Raw genomic sequence first — 23232 nt, forward strand, 5'->3', positions numbered from 1 at the left:
GGGTCTCTGTGTGAGTCTATGGGTCTCTGTGTGAGTCTATGGGTCTCTGTGTGAGTCTATGGGTCTCTGTGTAAGTCTATGGGTCTCTGTGTGAGTCTATAGGTCTCTGAGTGAGTCTGTGGGTCTCTGTGTGAGTCTATGGGTCTCTGTGTGAGTCTATAGGTCTCTGAGTGAGTCTACGGGTCTCTGTGTGAGTCTATGGGTCTCTGTGTGAGTCTACGGGTCTCTGTGTGAGTCTATGGGTCTCTGTGTGAGTCTATGGGTCTCTGTGTGAGTCTACGGGTCTCTGCGTGGGTCTATGGGTCTCTGTGTGAGTCTATGGGTCTCTGAGTGAGTCTACGGGTCTCTGTGTGAGTCTATGGGTCTCTGTGTGAGTCTACGGGTCTCTGCGTGGGTCTATGGGTCTCTGTATGAGTCTATGAGTCTCTGTGTGAGTCTATGGGTCTCTGTGTGAGTCTATGGGTCTCTGTGTGAGTCTATGGGTCTCTGTGTGGGTATATGGGTCTCTGTGTGAGTCTATGAGTCTCTGTGTGAGTCTATGGGTCTCTGTGTGAGTCTATGGGTCTCTGTGTGAGTCTATGGGTCTCTGTGTAAGTCTATGGGTCTCTGTGTGAGTCTATAGGTCTCTGTGTGAGTCTATGGGTCTCTGTGTGAGTCTATGAGTCTCTGTGTGAGTCTATGGGTCTCTGTGGGAGTCTATGGGTCTCTGTGTGAGTCTATGGGTATATGTGTGAGTCTGTGGGCCTCTGTGTGAGTCTATGGGTCATTGTGTTAGTCTGTGGGTCTCTGTGTGAGTCTATGGGTATCTGTGTGTGTCTATGGGTCTCTGTGTGTGAGTCTACGGGTCTCTGTGTGAGTCTATGGGTCTCTGTGTGTGAGTCTATGGGTCTCTGTGTGAGTCTATGGGTCTCTGTGTGAGTCTACGGGTCTCTGTGTGAGTCTACGGGTCTCTGTGTGAGTCTATGGGTCTCTGTGTGAGTCTATGGGTCTCTGTGTTAGTCTATGGGTCTCTGTGTGAGTCTACGGGTCTCTGTGTGAGTCTACGGGTCTCTGTGTGAGTCTACGGGTCTCTGTGTGAGTCTATGGGTCTTCGTGCAAGTCTATGGGTCTCTGTGTGAGTCTGTGGGTCTCTGTGTGAGTCTATGGGTCATTGTGTGAGTCTGTGGGTCTCTGTGTGAGTCTATGGGTCTCTGTGTGAGTCTATGGGTCTCTGTGTGAGTCTGTGGGTCTATGTGTGAGTCTATGGGTCTCTGTGTGAGTCTGTGGGTCTCTGTGTGAGTCTATGGGTCCCTGTGTGAGTATATGGGTCTCTGTGTGAGTCTATGGGCCTCTGTGTGAGTCTATGGGTCTCTGTGTGAGTCTATGGGTCTCTGTGTGACTCTATGGGTCTCTGTGCGAGTCTATGGGTCTCTGTGTGAGTCTGTGGCTCTCTGTGTGAGTCTATGGGTCTCTCTATGGGTCTCTGTGTGAGTCTATGGGTGTCTGCGTGAGTCTATGGGTCTCTGTGTGAGTCTATGGGTCTCTGTGTGAGTCTATGGGTCTCTGTGTGAGTCTATGGGTCTCTGTGTGAGTCTATGGGTCTCTGTGTGAGTCTATGGGTCTCTGTGTGAGTCTATAGGTCTCTGAGTGAGTCTACGGGTCTCTGTGTGAGTCTATGGGTCTCTGTGTGAGTCTACGGGTCTCTGTGTGAGTCTATGGGTCTCTGTGTGAGTCTATGGGTCTCTGTGTGAGTCTACGGGTCTCTGCGTGGGTCTATGGGTCTCTGTGTGAGTCTATGGGTCTCTGAGTGAGTCTACGGGTCTCTGTGTGAGTCTATGGGTCTCTGTGTGAGTCTACGGGTCTCTGCGTGGGTCTATGGGTCTCTGTATGAGTCTATGAGTCTCTGTGTGAGTCTATGGGTCTCTGTGTGAGTCTATGGGTCTCTGTGTGAGTCTATGGGTCTCTGTGTGGGTATATGGGTCTCTGCGTGAGTCTATGAGTCTCTGTGTGAGTCTATGGGTCTCTGTGTGAGTCTATGGGTCTCTGTGTAAGTCTATGGGTCTCTGTGTGAGTCTATAGGTCTCTGTGTGAGTCTATGGGTCTCTGTGTGAGTCTATGAGTCTCTGTGTGAGTCTATGGGTCTCTGTGGGAGTCTATGGGTCTCTGTGTGAGTCTATGGGTATATGTGTGAGTCTGTGGGCCTCTGTGTGAGTCTATGGGTCATTGTGTTAGTCTGTGGGTCTCTGTGTGAGTCTATGGGTATCTGTGTGTGTCTATGGGTCTCTGTGTGTGAGTCTACGGGTCTCTGTGTGAGTCTATGGGTCTCTGTGTGTGAGTCTATGGGTCTCTGTGTGAGTCTATGGGTCTCTGTGTGAGTCTACGGGTCTCTGTGTGAGTCTACGGGTCTCTGTGTGAGTCTATGGGTCTCTGTGTGAGTCTATGGGTCTCTGTGTTAGTCTATGGGTCTCTGTGTGAGTCTACGGGTCTCTGTGTGAGTCTACGGGTCTCTGTGTGAGTCTACGGGTCTCTGTGTGAGTCTATGGGTCTTCGTGCAAGTCTATGGGTCTCTGTGTGAGTCTGTGGGTCTCTGTGTGAGTCTATGGGTCATTGTGTGAGTCTGTGGGTCTCTGTGTGAGTCTATGGGTCTCTGTGTGAGTCTATGGGTCTCTGTGTGAGTCTGTGGGTCTATGTGTGAGTCTATGGGTCTCTGTGTGAGTCTGTGGGTCTCTGTGTGAGTCTATGGGTCCCTGTGTGAGTATATGGGTCTCTGTGTGAGTCTATGGGCCTCTGTGTGAGTCTATGGGTCTCTGTGTGAGTCTATGGGTCTCTGTGTGAGTCTATGGGTCTCTGTGTGAGTCTATGGGTCTCTGTGTGAGTCTGTGGCTCTCTGTGTGAGTCTATGGGTCTCTGTGTGAGTCTATGGGTCTCTGTGTGAGTCTATGGGTCTCTGTGTGAGTCTATGGGTCTCTGTGTGAGTCTATGGGTGTCTGCGTGAGTCTATGGGTCTCTGTGTGAGTCTATGGGTCTCTGTGTGAGTCTATGGGTCTCTGTGTGAGTCTATGGGTCTCTGTGTGAGTCTATGGGTCTCTGTGTGAGTCTATGGGTCTCTGTGTGAGCGCCTACTGAGGCCGCTGTGGAGCAGGAAGGAAGACGTTCTAGATGTGAAGCTTTCGTGACTGCAAGGATTCATACTCTTAGGTTTTATCGGTAAAGTCACATAGGTAAAAAATTAAAATTAATAAAAGTAAAATAAAGATAAAATAAAAATCACGACGTTTCGGAGGCAACACAAGCCTCCGTCTTCAGGTGGAACCGTCACAGCACGATTGCTGTATCAAGTAAATGAGAAATTCCAAGAAACAGCAATCGTGCTGTGACGGTTCCACCTGAAGACGGAGGAGGCTTGTGTTGCCTCCGAAACGTCGTGATTTTTATTTTATTTTACTTTTATTAATTTTAATTTTTTACCTACATGGTGACTTTACCGAAAAAAACCTAAGAATAAGGAGGACGTTGGCTGGTCAGTATCGCAATGTTTCGTCTCCACGATTTCAGACTCTCGTTGTACGCCGAGATGACCTAGGGGAGGCCCAGGCCAATCACCCTAATGGATTCCCTCAAGCACACAAATGCACACATTAATCCTCTCACTTCTACGCAACTAAAAAAGGTAAAGATCACCCGTGTAGCCTTAACAGACTGTAGGGGCAAGTGCTGTTAGCGGGTAGTGCCTACGGAGGCACACGAGGGGGTGGGTGGCCAGCACCACGCCCGGCCGCCTTTGTCTCCCCAGTAGCGATGTTTTTACACATCGCACCGGGTACTCATTTCAGGCCGAGTCGACCGAGGGGAGGCCCAGGACCGGGTTCGGATAATCGTCACCGGTGTTGGCCGTGAGCGGGAATCGAACTCGGGTCGCCGGGTTCGTAGCGCTCACCGCTGCACCACCGCTCACTTCTGTACACACACACCTACACACACCTCTACACACGCACACACACACCTACATACACACACACCTACACACACCTCTACACATTCACGCAAACACACCTACACACACCTCTACACACGCACACACACACACCTACATACACACACACCTACACACACCTACACACACCTCTACACATTCACGCAAACACACCTACACACACCTCTACACACGCACACACACACACCTACATACACACACACCTACACACACCTACACACACCTCTACACATTCACGCAAACACACCTACACACACCTCTACACACGCACACACACACACCTACATACACACACACCTACACACACCTACACACACCTCTACACATTCACGCAAACACACCTACACACACCTCTACACACGCACACACACACACCTACATACACACACACCTACACACACCTACACACACCTCTACACATTCACGCAAACACACCTACACACACCTCTACACACGCACACACACACCTACATACACACACACCGGCTATTTAATGAATGCACACCTGTAAGCATACGGTACACGTGTACACACAACTACAGTAACACGTGTACATGCTTATACGTAAATACCTACACACACACACGTTCATCATCATACACGCGCGCACCAAAAGCCATCACTGATTGTCCGAGTGACAGTGAGGTCACCGGGCCACTTGTGCCAGGCTATGTGCACCTCGAGTGCCACGTAGAATGACACACACACACTCACTCGTGTAAGTGTGCACGCGAACTCACCGTTATGCACTCACACAGTCACTCTACACGCAAGCTTGGAGGCGGAGTGTACGTGACGGGATTGTATTTGCCGCTGTCGTAACAACCAGATGTGTGGAAGCACACACACACACAGACACACACACTTCTACACACACACACAGACACACACCTACACACACACCTACACATGCACGCATACACACACCTACACATGCACGCATACACACACCTACACACACCTCTACACATCCACACCCACACCTACACACACACACCTACACACATGCACGCAGACACACACCTACACACACACACCTACACACACCTACACACACACATCTACACACACCTACACACGCACACACCTACACACACACACCCCTACACACACACCTACACACACATCTACACACACCTACACACGCACACACACACCTACACGCACACACCTACACACACACCTACACACACACACACCTACACACACACCTACACGCACACACCTACACACACACCTACACACACACACCTACACACACACACCTACACACCTACACGCACACACCTACACACACACACCTACACACACACACACCTACACACACACACCCCTACACACACCTACACACACACCTACACACACCTACACACGCACACACACACACCTACACGCACACACCTACACACACACACCTACACACACCTACACACACACACACCTACACACACACACCCCTACACACACACCTACACACACATCTACACACACCTACACACGCACACACACACCTACACGCACACACCTACACACACACCTACACACACACACACCTACACACACACGCACACACACACCTACACGCACACACCTACACACACACCTACACACACACACCTACACACACACGCGCACACAACCACGCCTCCCCGCGTGCCACTGCTAATACCAAACAAGGCCAGGCATGGACACAGCACTGGTTTACACGTGACGTGTTTCGTGTCACTGCAGAACAAACACCACATATACTACACACACACAGACATAGTACACACACACACACTACACAACACACCCACTCACTGTCAAAAGGCACACACACAGTACGAACACAGACAGAACATACACACAGTTCACATACACTATTTATACGCACAATCAAAACACACACACACTATACACTACACACACAAGTGGTGTACACATAGCACACACACGTTGTGTACACACACTACACACACACGTGGTGTACACACCACGTGGTGTACACACACTACACACACATGGTGTACACACAGCACACACACGTGGTGTACACACTACACACACACGTGGTGTACACACACATGGTGTACACACACTACACACACACGTGGTGTACACACACGTGGTGTACACACTACACACACGTGGTGTACACACACATGGTGTACACACACTACACACACACGTGGTGTACACACACGTGGTGTACACACAGCACACACGTGGTGTACACACTACACACACGTGGTGTACACACACATGGTGTACACACACTACACACACACGTGGTGTACACACACGTGGTGTACACACTACACACACACGTGGTGTACACACACATGGTGTACACACACTACACACACACGTGGTGCACACACACGTGGTGTACACACACATGGTGTACACACACTACACACCACGTGGTGTACACACACTACACACACGTGGTGTACACACTACACACACACGTGGTGTACACACACTACACACACGTGGTGTACACACACTACACACACGTGGTGTACACACTACACACACGTGGTGTACACACACATGGTGTACACACACTACACACACACGTGGTGTACACACACGTGGTGTACACACACATGGTGTACACACACTACACACCACGTGGTGTACACACACTACACACACGTGGTGTACACACTACACACACACGTGGTGTACACACACATGGTGTACACACACTACACACACACGTGGTGTACACACACGTGGTGTACACACAGCACACACGTGGTGTACACACTACACACACGTGGTGTACACACACATGGTGTACACACACTACACACACACGTGGTGTACACACACGTGGTGTACACACACATGGTGTACACACACTACACACCACGTGGTGTACACACACTACACACACATGGTGTACACACACTACACACCACGTGGTGTACACACACTACACACACGTGGTGTACACACTACACACACACGTGGTGTACACACACATGGTGTACACACACTACACACCACGTGGTGTACACACACTACACACACGTGGTGTACACACACATGGTGTACACACACTACACACCACGTGGTGTACACACACTACACACACATGGTGTACACACTACACACCACGTGGTGTACACACACTACACACACGTGGTGTACACACTACACACACACGTTGTGTACACATACTACACACACATGGTGTACACACACTACACACACGTGGTGTACACACTACACACCACGTGGTGTACACACACTACACACACGTGGTGTACACACTACACACCACGTGGTGTACACACACTACACACACGTGGTGTACACACTACACACCACGTGGTGTACACACACTACACACCACGTGGTGTACACACTACACACACACGTGGTGTACACACACTACACACACGTGGTGTACACACTACACACCACGTGGTGTACACACACTACACACACGTGGTGTACACACTACACACCACGTGGTGTACACACACTACACACCACGTGGTATACACACTACACTATACACACGTGGTGTACACACTACACTACACACCACGTCGTGTGTACACACACTACACACACAGCACCGTTATGTCTCACGTGTTCAACGTCATTGCAGAGCACCACACAGACAAAGGTGCCCCTTATAGCCTCGAGCAGGCTGTTGGGGCAAGTGCTGTTAGCCGAAAACTCACAGCAACACAAACACACACACACATCTACACAGACTCTGTAGAATACACACAAACACACACACACACACATCTACACAGACTGGAGAATACACACATTCAAACACAGCAACACAAACACACACACATCTACACAGACTCTGTAGAATACACACAAACACACACACATCTACACACACTCTGTAAAATACACATACACAAACACAGCAACACACACACACATCTACACAGACTGTAGAATACACACAAACACACACACATCTACACACACTCTGTAAAATACACATACACAAACACAGCAACACACACACACACATCTACACAGACTCTGTAAAATACACACACATCTACACAGACTCTGTAAAATACACATACACAAACACAGCAACACACACACACATCTACACAGACTCTGTAAAATACACACATTCACACACACACATCTACACAGACTCTGTAAAATACACATACACAAACACAGCAACACACACACATCTACACAGACTCTGTAAAATACACACACACACATCTACACAGACTCTGTAGAATACACACACACACATCTACACAGACTCTGTAGAATACACACACACACACATCTACACAGACTCTGTAGAATACACACACACACATCTACACAGACTCTGTAGAATACACACAAACACACACACATCTACACAGACTCTGTAAAATACACACACACATCTACACAGACTCTGTAGAATACACACACACACACATCTACACAGACTCTGTAGAATACACACACACACACATCTACACAGACTCTGTAGAATACACACACACACATCTACACAGACTCTGTAGAATACACACACACACATCTACACAGACTCTGTAGAATACACACAAACACACACACATCTACACAGACTCTGTAAAATACACACACACATCTACACAGACTCTGTAGAATACACACAAACACACACACATCTACACAGACTCTGTAAAATACACACACACATCTACACAGACTCTGTAGAATACACACACACACATCTACACAGACTCTGTAGAATACACACACACACATCTACACAGACTCTGTAGAATACACACACACACATCTACACAGACTCTGTAGAATACACACACACACATCTACACAGACTCTGTAGAATACACACACACATCTACACAGACTCTGTAGAATACACACATTCTTCACACGTGGCATGAGCCACACACACAGCACCGTTATACGTCTCCGTGAGCACACGTGACGGCAGCAGCAGCAGCAGCACGCCTGTAGAACACACACCACACTCACACACTCACACACACACTCACTCACACACACTCACTCACACACACACACTCTCACTCACTCACACACACACTCACACACACTCTCACTCACTCACACACACTCACTCACTCTCACTCACTTACACACACTCACTCACACACACACACTCTCACTCACTCACACACACACTCACTATACACACACACACACACCACACACACACTACACACACTACACTCACACACACACTCACACACACTCTCACACACTCACACACACTCACTAACACACACACACTCTCACTCACTCACACACACTCTCACACACTCACTCACACACACACACACTCACACACACTCTCACTCACTCACACACACTCTCACACACTCACTCACTCACTCACACACACACACTCACTCACTCTCACTCACACACACACACTCACACACACTCTCACTCACTCACACACACTCACTCACTCTCACTCACTCACACACACACTCACACACACACTCACTCACACACACTCTCACACACTCACTCACTCACACACACACTCACTATACACACACACACTCACACACTACACACACACACTATACACACACACTACACACACAACACTCACACTACACACACACACACGTAGTGTACACACACTCACTACACACACACTCACACACCATACACTACACACACACACTATACACACTACACTCACACTACACACACTACACACACTACACACACACTACACACACTACACTCACACTACACACTCACACACACACTCACTATACACTCACACACTACACACACACTACATACACTACACTCACACTACACACACACACGTAGTGTACACACACTCACTACACACACACTCACACACCATAAACTACACACACACACTACACACACACACTATACACACACACTACACACACCAACACAGACACGCACATACAAACACGCACATACACACACGCACACACACTACACACACGCATTACACACACCCACACACACACTACACATACCACACACACCAAACACACACGTAGTGTACACACACTACACACACACAAACATACACACATGCACACACACTACACACACGCACACACACGCACTACACATACACGCGCGTGTGTGTGTGTGCACTGAATTCTAAATTGATTGTGCTGCACTGTACAGTACACACGTGCTGCACTGTACACACCGACAAACGCGCGTGTACTGTATTGAATGCAGCATCCACTGTATTATATACTGTACTTACTGTACTCGCAGTACAGTAGTGCACACGTGGGCGCTATGTTTGACACGCGCAGCCCTGTCACGTCTCTACCCCCAACCTCGCCACGCTGTACACACAGCACACACCACACAGCATACCACACATCAACACACACCACACAGCATACTACACATCAACACACAGCACACAGCATACTACACATCAACACACACCACACAGCATACTACACATCAACACACACCACACAGCATACTACACATCAACACACACCACACAGCATACTACACATCAACACACACCACACAGCATACTACACATCAACACACACCACACAGCATACTACACATCAACACACACCACACAGCATACTACACATCAACACACACCACACAGCATACTACACATCAACACACACCACACAGCATACTACACATCAACACACACCACACATCATACTACACATCAACACACACCACACAGCATACTACACATCAACACACACCACACATCATACTACACATCAACACACACCACACAGCATACTACACATCAACACACACCACACAGCATACTACACATCAACACACACCACACATCATACTACACATCAACACACACCACACAGCATACTACACATCAACACACACCACACAGCATACTACACATCAACACACACCACACAGCATACTACACATCAACACACACCACACATCATACTACACATCAACACACACCACACAGCATACTACACATCAACACACACCACACAGCATACTACACATCAACACACACCACACATCATACTACACATCAACACACACCACACAGCATACTACACATCAACACACACCACACAGCATACTACACATCAACACACACCACACATCATACTACACATCAACACACAGCATACCACACAGCACACATCATACCATAACACACAACCACACACCACACAGCACACCACAGCACACACCACACATCATACGACAGCACACAACCACAATATACCATAACACACACCACACATCACACAACACCAAGACACAGTACAGACGACATCACACATCACATCACACACATCATTGTACACAGCACCACCCAACAGCTCTTACATCACTACAGGCGAACATTCACTCACCAAATACAGCACGCTCTAGACAGCAGCATGGTGAATACTTACTACACCGTATATCATACACACAGTGACTCATACTTATATAGTACTACTACGACTCTGATGTCAAATACCACAGTTACATTCACCCATCAGTCGAGTGTGTATGACGGTAACCACTTCAGTTAGCGCAGTATTACATTCTACAATATGCAGTACAATAATCCCTAACACACTGTGCATTATAGTGATAGGTTTTTACCCTTTCAACTGGTACAAAAAACTGACACCTTTATACAAGGCATCATGTTTGCAATAACCACAACACAAGCAGTCAAAATGCAAACAAAAAGAAACAACTCTGATAATGTGTGTGCACTGTCCTTGAAGTTGATTGGTCCACACCCGAGACAGCTTTTCTTAGAGCCTAGTCTCACATGGTGTTGGACCAGATGACGCCAAAAGGCGCACAACTCAAAGACAATGCACCATCAGAGTATTGAGAGCTCGGGTCAAAGCATTTACACCATTGGTACCTCATTTGCCAGTGGCAAAATATAGTGATAGGTTTTTACCCTTTCAACTGGTACAAAAAACTGACACCTTTATACAAGGCATCATGTTTCTAATAACCACAACACAAGCAGTCAAACAAAAATAAACAACTCTGATGACGTGTTCACGGAGGAGCTCCACGTGTGCACCGAGGAGCTCCACGTGTGCACGGAGGAGCTCCACTTGTGCACGGAGGAGCTCCACGTGTGCACGGAGGAGCTCCACGTGTGCACCGAGGAGCTCCACGTGTGCACGGAGGAGCTCCACGTGTACACGGAGGAGCTCCACGTGTGCACGGAGGAGGAGCTCCGCTGGAGATGTCGTCAATTCGTGTCTCATTCGGCGTCAAGCGAATTTCATCTCACGAAGCACGCTGGGAATATCGCAAAGACAAAGGCGCCCCGTGTAGCCTCGACGCACTGGTTGGGGCAAGTGCTCTTAGCCAGTTTCTGCACCCATGAATGCCGGCGACTGTGGTGAGGGGGGGGGGTGACACAGCCAGACACACCCCGACACGCAACACCCCACACACCAAACAAGACAAAGGTGCCCCGTGTAGCCTCAACAGACTGTAGGGGCAAGTGCTGTTAGCGAGCACCTATGAAGGCCGGAACGGCACACGAGGGGGGTGGGTGGCCAGCACCACGCCCGACCGCCTTTGTCTCCCTAGTGGCAATGTTTACACACCGCACCAGGTACTCATTTGAGGCTGAGTCGACCTAGGGGAGGCCCAGGACCGGTTCAGATAATCGTCACTGGGTGTTGGTGGCCGTGAGCTCGGGCTGAACGATGAATCGATTTAAAATCGAAATCGCAATTGTGCAACAATTCGATTAGCTAATCGGCAAGGCTGCGATTTTTTTCGCTTTGAAATTGGAATTGTTTTATTTTTCATCATTATAACTTTATTTAATCTTGATTTATTTATTTGACCTAACATATTGTTCTATGTTTGATTGTTCTATTTCAATTAAAACATTTTAATACATTTAATAAATACATATCTTTTAAGTTCTCATCCTTGCATTAGAATATCTAGAGCATTTCATATTGTGATGGTATCACGTGTTAATGCTCCATCACACGTTTTAAATCTATTGCACAGTGAATATTGAACCGAAGCTTGACTTTAAAAAATAAATAATCGCAAATCAAATCGCGATATCTGTCATTAAAATCGCAATTAGACATTTTCACCAAATCGTTCAGCCCCTAGCGCTAACCGCTGCACCACCGCTCCCCACACACGCAACACCACAAGGAATGTACACACAGCGGTGACATACACACGCGATTATACGCCTGGCATTCGCAGAGCTTGTACCAGGCTAGGTGCACTTTGAGGCCAATGGCAACCGACTAGAATGACTGTAAACACGTAACACCCTCACGTACGCAATCATACACCTCTGGCCACGTACGGTGCGAAAGAAGTTCAACATACACACATCAGCACACTGTACGTGCACATACGCACACCAGCATAGCCAATCGACAAACGCCGCAGCTAACACACACACGCGCATCAGCTCACACACTTTCACACCGACGATACTAAACCCACACACACACAAACACCAAGACACACAAACAGCATTGCTACCTACTCACACAACAACCAACACAACAACCAACACAACAACCAACACAACAACCAACACAACACCCAAAGACGACGAAGACTGCTGCTTGGAGCAGCAAATGCTGCTAGTAAGTCAGCAGTGCATACGAAGACGCACACTTGACACACACACAGACACACACACAGACACACACACAGACACACACACAGACACACACACTTGATACACACACAGACACACACACAGACACACACACTTGATACACACACACACACACAGACACACACACACAGACACACACACAGACACACACACAGACACACACACTTGACACACACACAGACACACACACAGACACACACACAGACACACACACAGACACACACACTTGATACACACACAGACACACACACAGACACACACACTTGATACACACACACACACACAGACACACACACACAGACACACACACAGACACACACACAGACACACACACTTGATACACACACAGACACACACACAGACACACACACACAGACACACACAGACACACACACAGACACACACAGACACACACACAGACACACACAAAGTCCCACTGCGTTACACTGAACCAGAGGTCGCAACCGGGTACCCGATACCCGTACCCTACCCAATACCCGGCTACCCGTACCCGGCCGGGTACGGGTAGGCCGTGAGTCACTGGTGAGTCACCGTGATTGTCACTCATTTCCCAACGTCTTGTCTCTTCTCACAATTCAAGTTCCTAGAATCAACCCACCCGCGCCTGCAACATGGCTTCATCCCAGAGGTCGCAATCAGGTACCCGATACCCGTACCCTACCCGTACCCGGCCGGGTACGGGTAGGGTACGGGTACGGCCAGGTACGGGTACCCGTTTGCGATCCTGGTGCGGCCGGCAGAATGTGGCAACCGGCAGTAGCAGCAGCAGCAGCAAGCTGTGGACATGACTAACATCTCGGCTATACCTAATACGTGAACCGATCTGTCCACGCTATCTTCTTGTGTGCAGCATAGAGCGTTTCCCGCCTTTCCCTTCCCTTCCCTGCGTGCCTTATAAATAAACACTTTACCATCTTAACGTGCATACACAGAGAGAACTTGCTGATGCCGCCGGTTCATCACTTGGCAGCATTCCGGCGATCGCGAGACGCAATTTGCGCGAACGACGTTGTACGAGACACACACAATGGTTGCCGTCATTCATTCCACGCCCACTCGACCGCCAAGCTCCGCCCACTGCTCAGGTAGCCCCGCCCACCCCACGTGGCCCGTGCTCCAGTAAACCCCGCCCACTGCCAAGGTAGCCCCGCCCACCCCACGTGACCCGTGCTCCAGTAAACCCCGCCCACTGCCAATGTAGCCCCGCCCACTGCTCCAATAGCCCCGCCCACCCCCACGTTAACCGTGCTCCGGTAAGCCCCGCCCACTACCAAGGTAGCCCCGCCTACTGCGCCAATAGCCCCGCCCACTGCTCCAATAGCCCCGCCCTGTTCCGGCAGCACCGCCCACTGGCTCCGTTGGCCCGCCCACTGCTCCAATTGCCCCCGCCCCATTGCTCAATAGTAGCCCCACCCACTGATCTAGTAGCCCCGCCCACTGTCGCGATAACCACGCCCACTGTCGCGATAACCACGCCCACTGTCGCGATAACCCCGCCCACTGCCCGCGACGTAAGTTGCAGAGATTCAAGGAGCGGACAATTTTTTTTGGGAAGAAAATCTCGATTATTTTTCTTCCCCGCAGAAGCTTTTGAGTCACAAAGGAAGGCGGAGAGAGAGAGAGAGATGATGACGACGACGATGATGTTCCGGGACGTCTTGTCTGCCTGCCCAAGATGGTAACTCCAAGACTCTGTCCCGGAAACTGCTTTGCTGCAGACACGCAGCTACATTGGACAAGTCTTCGGTGTGGGACAAAACTCGTTTTTTGTAATAACTGCGGACGAACAAGAGCCCCGTGGCGTAGGGGAAAGACGTCCATCTCTCGGCCAAACCCTCGGGGTGGAGGAATTCTCTGAGCGGAACTTTGGGACACGGGGACTGACTTTGTGAAACTCACCAAGACTGCTTTGGTCAATCAAACCAGGATGGTTCACAGGCTTTAGGCCACACAACAAAGACAGCTCACACAACTAAGAGAGATCCCACCCCCCGTATAGCCTCAACAGGCTGTTGCTGATGGGGCAGATGCTGCGAACGAGCACATATGAAGCCCGAAAACCACGTCCGGCCGCCTTTGTCTCCCCAGTGTCGATGTTTACACACAGCGCCAGGCACTCGTTTGAGGCTGAGTCGACCTTGGGGAGGCCCAGGACCGGTTCAGATAATAATCATCACCGGTGTTGGCCGCGAGCGGAAATCTCACTGGGATCGCCAGGCTCATAGCGTAGCGCTAACCGCTGCACCACCGCTCCTCCACATAAGGACGCAAAAGACAAAGATCCCCCGTGTAGCCTTAACATGCTGTTGGGGCAAGTGCTGTTAGCGAGCAGCACCTATGGAGGATACAACACACATCAGCACACCCCGAATATGATGGGACACCCATACACACCAGGACACACACCAAATATGATGGGACACCCATCAAAGATCAAAGATCCCCCATATAGCCTGAACAGACTGTAGGGGCAAGTGCTGTTAGCGAGCACCTATGAAGGCCGGAACGGTACACGAGGGGGTGGGTGGCCAGCACCACGCCCGACCGCCTTTGTCTCCCTAGCGGCAATGTTAACACACCGCACCAGGTACTCATTTGAGGCTGAGTCGACCTAGGGGAGGCCCGGGACCGGTTCAGATAGTCGTCACTGGTGTTGGCCGTGAGCGGGAATCCAACTCGTGTCGCCGGGTTCATAGCGCAGCGCGCTAACCGCTACACCACCGCTCCCCACGAACACCCATACACACCAGGACACACACACACACATCACGCTGAGTGTGTGTGTGTGCATCCATCACAATGGCAATGCCATCTTGAGCTCAACCCTAAAAGGAAACTGACCGTGGCAGCCACGACGATTTACGATGATGATGATGGTGGTGGTGGCATCACAACGGTAGTCAGTACGTCACGAATCACAGCACAACGCGGGGTGTCGCACTGAAGTGGGAAGTACACGTAGCCATCCACCCATCACGGTTCACCCCGTATTGCTGGACAAGCGAATCGAGTTTTCAGGTCCACATGGCTCACATCCGTTCCAATAGGGCAACAGAAATAAGTTTCTGCTTCTTGGTTCTTTCGGTAAAGTCACGTAGAAGGGAAATAATAAGATAATACAAATAAAACATAATAAAATAATAAAAATAAAACAATACCAAATTCTCTATTTTATTACTTCCCTTCTACGTGACTTTACCGAAAGAACCAAGAAGATGAATCCCTGCAGTCACGAAAGCTTTAAATCGAGAAATAAGTTTGTGTCTTTGTGTTTGTGTTTCTCCCTTGTGGTGATGGGCGTTATGGATGTATAAGAGGCACCGGGTGACCACTAAGGTCTGGATTGGTCTGTAATAAGGGGGTTGGCAGCTATGGAAGCAGTAAGGGTGAGGACATCACAGTACACACAACACAGTACACACAGTACACACTGGTGGTACATCACACAGTACACACACACAGTACACACTGGTGGTACATCACACAGTACACACAGTACACACTGGTGGTACATCACAGTACACACACAGTACACACTGGTGGTACATCACAGTACACACACACAGTACACACTGGTGGTACATCACACAGTACACACACAGTACACACTGGTGGTACATCACACAGTACACACACACAGTACACACTGGTGGTACATCACACAGTACACACACAGTACACACTGGTGGTACATCACAGTACACACACACAGTACACACTGGTGGTACATCACACAGTACACACAGTACACACTGGTGGTACACCACACAGCACACACAGTACACACTGGTGGTACATCACACAGTACACACAAAACAGTACACACACTGGTGGTACATCACAGTACACACAGTACACACTGGTGGTACATCACACAGTACACACACAGTACACACTGGTGGTGCATCACACAGTACACACAACACAGTACACACTGGTGGTACATCACACAGTACACACAGTACACACTGGAGGTACATCACACAGTACACACCACACAGCACACACTGGTGGTACATCACAGTACACACAGTACACACTGGTGGTGCATCACACAGTACACACACACAGTACACACTGGTGGTACATCACAGTACACACAGTACACACTGGTGGTACATCACACAGTACACACACACAGTACACACTGGTGGTACATCACACAGTACACACAGTACACACTGGTGGTACATCACAGTACACACACAGTACACACTGGTGGTACATCACAGTACACACACACAGTACACACTGGTGGTACATCACAGTACACACACACAGTACACACTGGTGGTACATCACACAGTACACACACAGTACACACTGGTGGTACATCACACAGTACACACAGTACACACTGGTGGTACATCACACAGTACACACACACAGTACACACTGGTGGTACATCACACAGTACACACAGTACACACTGGTGGTACACCACACAGCACACACAGTACACACTGGTGGTACATCACACAGTACACACAAAACAGTACACACACTGGTGGTACATCACAGTACACACAGTACACACTGGTGGTACATCACACAGTACACACAACACAGTACACACTGGTGGTACATCACACAGTACACACAGTACACACTGGTGGTACATCACACAGTACACACAACACAGTACACACTGGTGGTACATCACACAGTACACACAGTACACACTGGAGGTACATCACACAGTACACACCACACAGCACACACTGGTGGTACATCACACAGTACACACAACACAGTACACACTGGTGGTACATCACACAGTACACACAAAACAGTACACACACTGGTGGTACATCACAGTACACACAGTACACACTGGTGGTGCATCACACAGTACACACACAGTACACACCGGTGGTACATCACACAGTACACGCCACAGCACACACACACGACAGTACACACACACCACAGCACACACACCACAGCACACACATACGACAGTATACACACACACACGACAGTACACACACACCACAGCACACACACACACACGACAGCACACACACACCACAGCACACACACCACAGCACACACATACGACAGTATACACACACACACGACAGTACACACACACCACAGCACACACACACGACAGCACACACACACCACAGCACACACACTGGTGGTGCTGCTGGTGGTGGCCGTGGTCTCGTACCGTTAGTCCGCCTGGGGTTGGGCTGTTTCCTGCGCTTGCACCTGGGCTCCTCAGCCATGGCGTGTGGGTCTCACTCGGGGCTTACATCTGCCGGACATGGGGCGAGTGGGTGTGCATGTCAACACGGGGTGTGCAGGTGTGTGTCTGTGTGATGTGTGTGATGTGTGTCGTGTGTCTGTGTGATGTGTGTGATGTGTGTGTGTTGTGCAGGGGTGTGTCTGTGTGTGATGTGTGTGTGTGATGTGTGTGTGTGTTGTGTGTGTGTGCAGGTGTGTGTGTGTTGTGTGTCTGTGTGATGTGTGTGTGTGTGCAGGGGTGTGTCTGTGTGATGTGTGTGTGTGTTGTGTGTCTGTGTGATGTGCAGGGGTGTGTGTGTGATGTGTGTGTGTTGTGCAGGGGTGTGTCTGTGTGTGATGTGTGTGTGTGATGTGTGTGTGTGATGTTCAGGTGTGTGTGTAGGTGTCTGTGTGATGTACTGGTGTGTGTCTGTCTGTGTATGTGCAGGTGTGTGTATGTGCAGGTGTGTGTATGTGCAGGTTTGTGATGTGTGTGTGCAGGTGTGGGGAGCGGTGGTGCAGCGGTCAGCGCTACGAACCCGGCGACCCAGGTTCGATTCCCGCTCACGGCCAACACCGCCAGTGACGATTATTTCAACCGGTCCTGGACCTCCCCCTAGATCGACTCAGCCTCAAATGAGTACCTGGTGCGGTGTGTAAACATCGCCACTGGGGAGACAAAGGCGGCCGGGCGTGGTGCTGGCCACCCACCCCCTCATGTGCCGTGCCGGCCTTTATAGGTGCTCGCTAACAGCACTTGCCCCAGCAGTCTGTGAAGGCTACACGGGGGATCTTTGTCTTTGTTGTGGGTGCGGTGTGCGGGTGTAGTCGTATTGTTACACAGGAGTTCAGGTCGTGCATATGTCAGTCATCTGAGTCAGTCAACCCATGGCACCTGGATTTGTCCTGTGACCTCCTCTGCCAGCGAGACGTGGCCTCAAGGTGCACCTAGCCTGGCACAAGCCCTACGGTGACATCACCGCTACTTTGTGTGCGAATGACGACGACTGGTGTGTTTGGGGTGTAGGTGTGCGTGTGTGTGTGTGTAGTGCTTCCTGCCGTGCAGGGGTAAGATGGAATGAGAGCCTGTTCGTGCAGGTTCGCTGACGTCCAGGTGTGCTGTTCAGGTGTGCAGAGGTGTGAACGTTTCCGTAGTGGGGTGAGTGTGGTGAGTGTGGTGAGTGTGGTGTGTGTGGTGTGTGTGGTGAGTGTGGGAGTGTGGTGTGTGTGGTCAGTGTGGTGTGTGTGGTGTATGTGATGAGTGTGGTTAGTGTGGTGTGTGTGGTGAGTGTGGTGAGTGTGGTGTGTGTGGTGTGTGTGGTGCAGGTGTGTGTGTGTGTGCAGTGTGGTGCAGGTGTGTGTGTGTGCAGGGTGTGGTGGATGTGAGTATATAGGTGTGTGGCAGTGTGGTGCAGGTGTGTGTGTGTGCAGGGTGTGATGGATGTGAGTATATAGGTGTGTGTGTGTGGTGCAGGTGTGTGTGTGTGCAGGGTGTGGTGGATGTGAGTATATAGGTGTGTGTGTGTGGTGCAGGTGTGTGTGTGTGTGCAGGGTGTGATGGATGTGAGTATATAGGTGTGTGTGTGTGGTGCAGGTGTGTGTGTGTGTGCAGGGTGTGATGGATGTGAGTATATAGGTGTGTGTGGGTGGTGCAGGTGTGTGTGTGTGTGTGCAGGGTGTGATGGATGTGAGTATATAGGTGTGTGTGTGGTGCAGGTGTGTGTGTGTGTGCAGGGTGTGGTGGATGTGAGTATGTAGGAGTGTGAGTGGTGCAGGTGTGTGATGCAGGTGTGTGTGTGTGTGCAGGGTGTGATGGATGTGAGTATATAGGTGTGTGTGTGGTGCAGGTGTGTGTGTGTGTGCAGGGTGTGATGGATGTGAGTATATAGGTGTGTGTGTGGTGCAGATGTGTGTGTGTGTGTGCAGGGTGTGGTGGATGTGAGTATGTAGGTGTGTGTGTGTCCAGGTGTGTATACGCGTGCGTGTATATACAATTGTGTATATCTAAGTGTATAGGCAGGTGTGTGTGTATACACTATATAGTACTGGTTTATACAGAGGCTGTGTGTATAGATGTGTACACACACACGTGTGTGTGTACACACACGTGTGTGTGTGTATAGGTGCGTACTGTATACCTATGCCCAAAGGATTGGTGGGAAGGGATTGAATACACACAACACACACAACACACACACACAAGTGAGACACACACAACACACATACACAACACACACATCACACACACAACACACACGCAAGTGAGACACACACATCACATACACCACACATACACAACACACATACACACAACACACACATCACACACACACAAGTGAGACACACACAACACACATACACAACACACACATCACACACACAACACACACACAACACACACACACAAGTGAGACACACAAAGGTTGGTTAATGGTCTAACACAGCACAGGAAGTACAGCAGCACACAACACACCACGTGTGTGTACAGTATTGTATATCACTCACACACGAAATGTCAGCGACACATACAGTATGTCTGCAGGTATCTAAGTACACAATTGACACAATCACACATTATACACATTGCATGGACACACACACACACACATGCACGCACACATCCATACATACATCCACACGCATGCACGAGTAATTTGTTAAAAGATCCGACACACACAGACACACACACAGACACGCATACACAATAGGCCATGCTATGTATGCTGGCAGGTACGTGCATAGGTAACAGATGGACACACACACACACAGAGACATAGACACACACACCCACAATTGGTAATCATGCAGGTCCGTACATATGTAACAGATGGACACACATACAAAGACATTAGACACAAGCACACACACACAAAGACATTAGACACAAGCACACACACACAGAGGCTCACACACAGAGGCTCACACACGCCCACAATGTATTCATGCAGGTACTGAAATAGGTGAAAGATGGTCACACACAGACACACGCAGACACACACAGACACACACACAAAGGCACACACACACAAAGACACACACACAAGCACACACACACACAGAGGCTCACACACACACACTGTATTCATGCAGGTACGGAGATAGGTGAAAGATGGTCACACACAGACACACACACACAAAGGCACACACACACACGCTCGCACACAAGCACACACACACAGAGGCACACACACCCACACGCTCGCACACACACACACAGGGACACACACACACCCACACACTCGCACACACGCACACACACACACGCTCGCACACACACACACAAAGACACACAAATACATATACACAAGCACACACACACACACAAGCACACACACACACACAGAGGCTCACACACACACTGTATTCATGCAGGTACTGAAATAGGTGAAAGATGGTCACACACAGACACAGACACACGCACACACGCAAACACACACCCACACGCTAGCACACACAAAGACACACACACACAGAGGCACACACACCCACACGCTCGCACACACACACAGACAGAGGCTCACACACACCCACACACACAAAGGCACACACACACACACTGTATTCATGCAGGTACTGAGATAGGTGAAAGATGGTCACACACAGACACACACAGACACACACATACAAAGACACACACACACACGCTCGCACACACACACACACAGACACACACACAAAGACACACACACACAGAGAGAGACAAAACAACAGAGCCAAAGCCACAAAGCTGGTACACAAGAAACGCCTCCACACGGCGGACACACATGGAGGAGGAGGGCTGAACGCAGAGACAGACAGACAGAGCGTGTGGGTGGCGAATACGAAACGTACCGATGTGGTTGAGGTAGTGGAGGTTGTGTTGCTGGTGGTAGTGGTTGGTGGTGGTTGTGCTGCTTGGTTCGTGGTGGTTGTGCTCCTCACCCCCCCACCACCACCACCACCCACCGCACCAATTCACGTGAAACGCGGCACCGTTACGTGGGCGCCTGAGCTCGGGGCCCGGCGGCCCCGCCCATCCCTCCCACCCACACACACACAGAGAGAGACCCACACCTACACACACACAGAGACACACACACACAGAGAGAGACCCACACCTACACACACACAGAGACACACACACACACAGAGAGAGACCCACACCTACACACACACAGAGACACACACACACACAGAGAGAGACCCACACCTACACACACACAGAGACACACACACACAGAGAGAGACCCACACCTACACACACACAGAGACACACACACACAGAGAGAGACCCACACCTACACACACACACAGAGACACACACACACAGAGACACACACACACAGAGACCTACACACAGAGACACACACACAGAGACACACACACACACAGA

At 49.7% G+C, this 23232-nt stretch overlaps 1 protein-coding gene across 1 annotated transcript in view; it reads right to left on the reverse strand.

The window, feature by feature from the left end:
• LOC144951404 (uncharacterized) overlaps window positions 1-22898 on the reverse strand; it is a 96167-nt gene extending 73269 nt beyond the window's left edge. The window contains exons 1-2 of the mRNA XM_078881644.1: window positions 22692-22898; window positions 18805-18891 (exon numbers count right to left, since the gene is read on the reverse strand). Of these exons, the coding sequence (XP_078737770.1) occupies window positions 18805-18862 (58 nt within the window). The 5' untranslated portion in view covers window positions 18863-18891; window positions 22692-22898. The remainder of the gene's footprint in view (window positions 1-18804; window positions 18892-22691) is intronic.
• Between the last annotated feature and the right edge of the window lie 334 nt (window positions 22899-23232).

The sequence above is a fragment of the Lampetra fluviatilis genome, chromosome 62, assembly GCF_964198595.1.
Source record: "Lampetra fluviatilis chromosome 62, kcLamFluv1.1, whole genome shotgun sequence".
NCBI lineage: Eukaryota > Metazoa > Chordata > Hyperoartia > Petromyzontiformes > Petromyzontidae > Lampetra > Lampetra fluviatilis.